The 7121-nt window shown below is 36.1% G+C and overlaps 1 protein-coding gene across 1 annotated transcript; it reads right to left on the minus strand.

The window, feature by feature from the left end:
- Positions 1–2298: 2298 nt before the first annotated feature.
- On the minus strand, positions 2299–5718 carry LOC107102813 (poly [ADP-ribose] polymerase 14-like). Its single transcript, XM_015402248.1, has 6 exons — positions 5546–5718; positions 5169–5307; positions 5024–5079; positions 3869–4128; positions 3332–3509; positions 2299–3224 (listed from the first exon to the last, which is right to left on the minus strand). The coding sequence occupies exons 2-6, from the start codon at positions 5294–5296 to the stop codon at positions 2944–2946; spliced, it is 903 nt and encodes a 300-aa protein (XP_015257734.1). The 5' UTR covers positions 5297–5307; positions 5546–5718; the 3' UTR covers positions 2299–2943.
- Between the last annotated feature and the right edge of the window lie 1403 nt (positions 5719–7121).

Raw genomic sequence — 7121 nt, forward strand, 5'->3', positions numbered from 1 at the left:
ATTTGTACTTCGTTACTTCCCATCTCTGCAAGTTACTGAAGTTATCTGAAACATGTGACTGAGCTACATGCTTAACTAAAGTTTTGATAGACCTTGGAGGATGCACCTGCTGAAATTGAACACACCCTGTGACAGTAATTCTCAATCTGCATGTTCTCACTGCCAGGCACCTGACGTATATAACTGCATAATTAACATACTTCTGAAGGCTTTTATGGAAGACAGAAAGATATTTGCATCAGGCATGCAGCACCAGAGAGCCATCTAAAATATGCAGTGCTATAATGCTTGAGGAACAGGTTTGAGAATTACTGGTTTAAGGCGTCACAGGTGTCTGCACATTTAGGAACTCCAAGACAGAAGTCCACCATATTGTACAAACAGGAAGTTTTTTAGATCTTAAAATGTTTAAGTGTATTTATAGGGCGACAGTGGCGTTGGATGTAGGAGTTTACCCTGAAATCGAAGGATTGACCGTTCAAGCCCTGGCATTTTCTGGATGGTGCTTTGCGTCATCACCGGAATCAAACCTTCCTTTATCCCCATCCAAGCTGGACTAAAAGTCTGTCTTTTATTTTTTTGTTTTGCATACAGCTAATCAACACAAACCAAATAACAGCCTCTTTGGCAGCTAAAATAGCTTTTTTATTTTATTTTTTTAAGAGACTTCCTAATCTTCTTGGTATACCTTATTAATTACTAAATAGATTTTTCTAGATGACAAAGTCAAAAAGACTTCTTTCTCCACTCCATTGTTCAACATTAGCTGCAATTAAACTTTAGATAGATGTTCACTGCAGTTATGACTAATAAACTTTATTGGAAAAGGAAATGCAGTTAACAGCGTAAGCATCTAAAGCAGGTACTTCTGCAGGAGGAGACAGCAGGTTAGTGACCACGTCTTTCTGGGAGAGGATGACAACGGATGTTTAAGTCACTAACTTGGTCTTATAGTTCAGCCCAAGCCCAGAAGGTGAGGTTGGTTTCAGCCGGTCGGCTGCTAACAAAATGCAGAAGTTGTATTAAATCCCAATTGATAAACTATTCACTTTTAAGAAAAGAAAAAAAAAAAAAAAAACTTTGTCAAAAGCCTGAATGTCAAAGGTGTAAAACATGATTTCACGTCTTCTGAATCTGGAAAAAAAAAGGCTGATCAGTTGTCACAAGTATATTAGCTGTTCACAAAAACATTAACATAAACCTGTGGCCTATTTGCCACAAGTTGACAAAAACCCCTGTGATTTTACCACTTCAACTCCACTCTATTAGGGCCTGCAATTAATTACCAATTTTTTACAGAGCAAATTACGAAAATTAGAGAATTAATTTGCTCATTTCTACTGCGCCTAACAATGATGCTATGCCCCAACATAACAAAGGCAGAGAAATGGCTGTATTTTACAAACTAAAATGTTTTTTTATTTTTTTAAACTAAGCTCATCCTGCTGTCTTGATATAATTTCTAGAACCTTCCTTAAGAAAGTTCTGCCGGTCATTGACCTGATTCTAATAGCAAGCTCATCCCTCTCGTCAGGTGTTTTCTCCCTGACTCTAAAAACAGCAGTTAACAACCCACTGCTAAAAAAAAAATAAAACCTGGATAAATCACAACTGAAATATTACAGACTAATTCCTCCCAGTCATCAGAAAGATTTTTGAAAAAAACAATTTTTCAAAAGTTAAATAACTTCTTGAGAATGACAAGCTGCTTTGTTATTATTTGAACCCTGCTTCCCAGATCAACAACACACTGCAGCTGACCTATTCAAACTATTCTTCATTAACCACACAAAGACAGATTATTGAAGAACCACAGTGCCGGTTCTGTTGGACATCAGCAACAGAAGAATGGGGTCGTACTCTTAGAAACAGTACTGAACTGGTTCATCTCCTACCTAAAGGACAGGAGCTTCATAGTCACAACAGGGGACTTATTTTTAGAGCAGAAAGGAGCCACATGTGATTGAACACCAAGGTTCAATCCAAGGACCTCTTCTATTTAATATCAAGTTGCTACCACTATTCCCCGGTTATACTGTAAGTAATATGATGAGTTATTATAATTTTATATCACATTATCTCCAGGTGGCTCTAAACCTATCCAACCACTCAACAGATCCTTAGAACAAATGAAACCCAGAACTTTCTCTTGCTGACCAAAAACCAAACTGAAGTTTGGACCTCAATAGGAAAGCTCAAGAATCATAATACATCACAAGTTGTCAGAAGATTGTAATGTTTTTAATGTCATGTAGAGGAGTTACTCAACAACACTGGTGCTCAATCTTCAGGTATTTATATTTAGGCAAATCCGTAAATGCTCCATTCACCCCTTACATATAAACGCTTATTATGAGGGAGGGACAACAAAATTAATATCAAGAAGGTAACTTCTGGTTAAAAGTTTTTATTTAGAAAGGTGTCGGGTCAAAACAAAAATAGAATATCAACAAAGGGAAAAGCTTCTTGAAAGCTCTCTACGAAACAACCAGCCATAAATAAAACACTAGTGGCTTAAATATTCATAAAAATAAAATCTCCAGAACAGTAACCGTAAAATATATTCAGAATACAACTTATATACACCCAGCACAGAAAGGATTAATTATTGCTTACTCAACATATTAGTCTGGAAAGGACTGTACAGAGCCCAATTTCCAGTCAGGGACCGGAATGGTACTAACAGGGCTGGAAGAAACAGGTGAGAACCAATCAGATAACTACAGATATGATAATAAAACATCTTTAAGAAAAAAAAAACACTAATAAGCTGCTACAGCAGCCAGTTGTTGGAATGTTGGAAGTATACAGCATTGAGTTAAATTGGGACATTTTAAAGGGCCTCATTTAAACAAGTTAGTCAAAAATCAAGGTTTTCATTTTTGACATGACATTATTAAGAAACTATCATAACTATCATAACCAGAGTTATTTCATTTTTACTCAGCTGAAGGTAATGAGGTACTCCGGGTAGGCCTGGTCATCATGGAAGATAACAAAAATGGAGGGGTTCTCCAGGTTATTTACCAAGCTGTCAAAGCAGTCAGTAGCTTCTGTTCCTCGACGAGGGAGGGTTTTCATTGAGGGATTACCAACTGTGTAGCGGCCAGTAAGAACACGAGCAACATACAGACGTTTTAGGCCTGATGTGTCTGGGAGGGAGTAAGTGTTGGCTGAGTAATTTGCGTCGACAGCAAAGTATACCCCCTTTCCATAGAGAGTAGCTGTTAAAAAAAGCGGAATGTTAAAAAATCTACTTAAAGCCGATTGTGTTTTGTCATTTTACACGTCTTTATGATCAAAGGAAAAATCCTTATTTTTCAAGGCTTACCATGTTTTCCTGCATAGCTTCTGTCAAATCGATCTCGTTCAATGGAGTTGCATGATGCCACAGATGTGCCATGGTAGAGGAACTTTTCACCCAGTTCTTCTTCTCCATTCTTAGAGAGTATACGGTACCGACAGATGGTAAAGGCATGCCACAGGTAGAGATTCTGTATTCGCTCAATCTGAGCCAAAAAAAAAAAAGTAACCATAAGTCATATCTTGTTTTTGTTGTCTTAGTTTTCTGATTTCTGTTGTGTGCGTGGCTATGTCTTTGTTACCTGGTGGGGACAATTTGTCAGATATATGTTACATTGTTGGGATTTAAAGAGAAATGTTCTCTTCTTCGGGTGACCTTTAGGTTTAGGACTAAAGTATAATTTTAGTTTCCGTTAGGTTTAGGGTTAGATAAGATGTTAGTAATGGCTAGGTATAGGGTAAGCATTAAACCATGGAAATGAAAGTTAAATGTATCTAAGTCAATAGCAAGTCCCCACAAGGATAGTATGACAAAACATGTGTGTTTATGTGTAACCAAACTTACTTTGTGGATGTTGTAGTTGTTAGCTTTACAGAAACCCACGGCCACTTCCTGATACTCAGGAGAATCAGGCTGTAACTCAACTTTCTTAAAGTCTTCTCCCTTCATTGGTTCCCAGTGTGCCGGTAATTCCAATGCCAAAGTTGAAGCCACACAACCTGGCTCAGAATAGGGCAATATTCCTGTTTGGTGTTCTGTTGATTGAGTCATTGAGATTCCCAAATACATTTCCAGTATTTTCTTCATTGGTCCTTTTCTGTCCCCTACAATAGGAGATATAAAATGCCGTGGATTGTGGAAACATTTTTAAAATTTCTTTTTAAATAGAAGCATCGTATCCCAAGTTCCCTAACCCGCTACTTGAATAGATTTTTTTACAAAGCATTATCTGTGCTCTTTTTTATACATCCATTTAGTTATTCAGTTGTTACAGCTTCTCTCTTTTTTTTTTTTTTTAAAGAAGTTTAGAACCACCAGGATTCTTTCTTAACCTGACCTCCCATTTAAACTAAACAATTAATAAATGACAAGAGGGCTATCCAAATCATGTAAGTATCTGGTGTGCAGGAGGGTTGAACATTCAACAATATTTTATGAATTGAGAGTGAGACTACCCTGATATTTCACACAGCAAAGCTTGACACCATTTTGGCAAAGATAGAGTCCCATACAGGGCTGAAATCTGAAGGGAAGCCTCAATAATTTAAGTCTGGAATATACACTTAGACTTGGTATAGATGTTCCATAATTCACATCCATGCTCAAGACTGTGGCCGACTCTTGGCCAACATAATTCAAACCTTAAAAACTGTGTTTCTACTGATCCTTTGTGTCAGTCGCTCAAGTAAAAAGCGATGCAGCATTAGTGTTTGTAAAGTTGGACAAGGAAGTTTAGGGGTTTCTTTGGGATGAATTATCAATCACAATTTCAATATTTGGGAGCTGATGAATAGATAGACGTTTCTTTCTTTTAAAGTCATAGCAAAGCACTGTAAATAACCTTTTCAAATCAATATTGTAACACATACAATGACCTAATTTTGTGATTTAAGGATACTTTGTAATTTTATCATTGCTGATTTTTTATACTGTACTTATAACCTGATAGGAAGTTAAATTCATATCAAAATTATTTACTAAAGAAAAAGTAAAGCAAACCTTTTAGATTGAAGCAGCTTTGAACATCCTGTAGACAGCGACTCTCCAGCTCTGATCTGTCGAACAACACAACATCACATTATCAAAAAATGCATCATTATTAGCAGGACATCACAGTATGATGACTGTTGAGTAAACTTCTAACCTGAAAGCCTGATAGACGGGTTGTTGCAGGATGACAATGCGGATCAGTGAGAGAGAATTAGGATTTATGTCCTTAATAGCTGAAGCCATACCATCCAGCATTGCTTTACAAGATTCCACAAAGTCCATACCAGCCTGTCCTGGAGGCGTGAATAGACAGATATAAATTCAAATGCTAAAGTAATTTTTTAATACATGATACAAATTGGTCTCATTGTTTGTTTGTCTTTTTGCACGATAATGCTACATGCATGCTCTATAAAGTTATTATTAAGTTAAACCCTAATGTTTTTTTTTTATTGTTTTCACCGTACAAATTAACTACTATAAGCAAGTAAGGATTTAATAAAACGGACTGATTAAACCAATCACACAAACCTGTATTGATAGCTGGGAAAGCCACTGAGCTGAATCCTTTGCCTTCACAGAGCTTAAGGATCTTTTGGCAAGTGTTGCGGATCCTCCGAGTTTGACGCTTGAACCTGGCATGAATTATTTCTTTGCACCCAAGCTTCCCAGCTGCTGTTGTGCAAATCAAGTCTTCTGGAATACCCACTAAAAACAAATAAGAGAGACTAACTTAATATATACATGTACATTGTTGCGGCTGCAGTGGGTCTCTGTATTTTTCCTTGTAGAGTTTAGGAGACAAGCCCTCTGCAGGTGTTATGATTGTCCTGATTTGTGTTCTGATACTTTAAAGCTGCTATGCTTTTTTCCTCTCCCTCCTCAGAACCCCATTTGGTTTGGTTTATATCTTAGGGTTTGTTTTTGTTAGGTTTGTTTTTCATTTTCTTATTTCTTCCTCTTTTTTTTTCATTTGCTTAATTCTGGTTATTTTTGTTTTTGCATTAGTCTATTTTTGGTTTCTCATTTCAGGTACTCTTTTTATAATATATAATTTTCTAAATTAAATTTTCATTTAATCCTTGTGTGGTCTCCTTTAATGTTACCCTGCTAAACAAGCCTATTGGACCGACCGACCGACCGACCTACCTACCTACCTACCTACCTACCTACCTACCTACCTACCTACCTACCTATCTATCTATATATATATATATATATATGTGTGTGTCAAAAATTACTATTTTAAAAGCAGAAGTGGGCTTTTTCTGTAAGTTATTATCTATTAAGTGGATACAAAGTCTGAAGTGGATTTGTGGTTGCATTTAAAAGATGTTGGTGTTACAGAAAACATGAGGTTGAGAGAGCTCTACAAAAGGAAGAAAAACAAACAAAAAAATAACATCTCAGAGTTTGGAGTGACTAAATTTACATCCCGAAAAAGAATGAAAAGCCGGTTTTCTCAATAATGCTAAAGGTCCTTGATTTCCAAAGAAGATAACAGAATTTCCATGTTGAAGAGAAACTTGTTCACAACAGCCAACCAAGTGAACAACCCTCTGCAGGGAGTAGGCTGATCCACATCGAAGTCTACCATTGAAAGAATACTGCTTAGAGGCACATATCGAGGATTCAATACAATATGCAAGCCTCTTCTAAAATTCTAATTAGAAATTTTAGATTGGACATTACAAAAAAATAAAATAAAAACTCTACAAAAGCCAGGACAGTTCTGAGAAACAAATCCTCCTTTGGATAGATAACAACAAGACAAACCTCTACCAAAATAATGGCCAAAGAAAGCATGGAGAAGCCATGGAAAAGCTCATGGACCCAAGTATAATATTATTCCCTTACTATGGTTTCAACCAATATAAAATTCTATTTAAATTTGGAATACAAATTGTATTTTTAATTTTAGTGTCTAAAATGTAGGAATTGACTTTAAAAAACTTTTTATTTTCATGATATTTTAATGTATCTTGTTGTTTTACCCACTAGGACGAAACTGGAACTTTGCACTGCAACTGCATTAAAGCACTTTCTTTTTTATACACTTAAAATTAAAAGGTTTTTAATATACAAAAACCAAAAATGAAAGAAAATA

This window comes from Cyprinodon variegatus, unplaced genomic scaffold (genome assembly GCF_000732505.1).
Source record: "Cyprinodon variegatus isolate N-32 unplaced genomic scaffold, C_variegatus-1.0 Scaffold1323, whole genome shotgun sequence".
Lineage (NCBI taxonomy): Eukaryota > Metazoa > Chordata > Actinopteri > Cyprinodontiformes > Cyprinodontidae > Cyprinodon > Cyprinodon variegatus.

What these genes read in the sequence shown, in the direction of transcription:
- LOC107102813 (XM_015402248.1), bottom strand. Translation starts at nt 5,296, where the DNA reads ATGGACTTTGTGGAATCTTGTAAAGCAATGCTGGATGGTATGGCTTCA. An exon ending in AAGCTGCTTCAATCTAAAAG is followed by an intron (nt 4,129 to 5,023) that starts GTTTGCTTTACT and finishes CTCCTATTGTAG; the next exon opens with GGGACAGAAAAGGACCAATG. An exon ending in AAGCTATGCAGGAAAACATG is followed by an intron (nt 3,225 to 3,331) that starts GTAAGCCTTGAA and finishes TTTTTTTAACAG; the next exon opens with CTACTCTCTATGGAAAGGGG.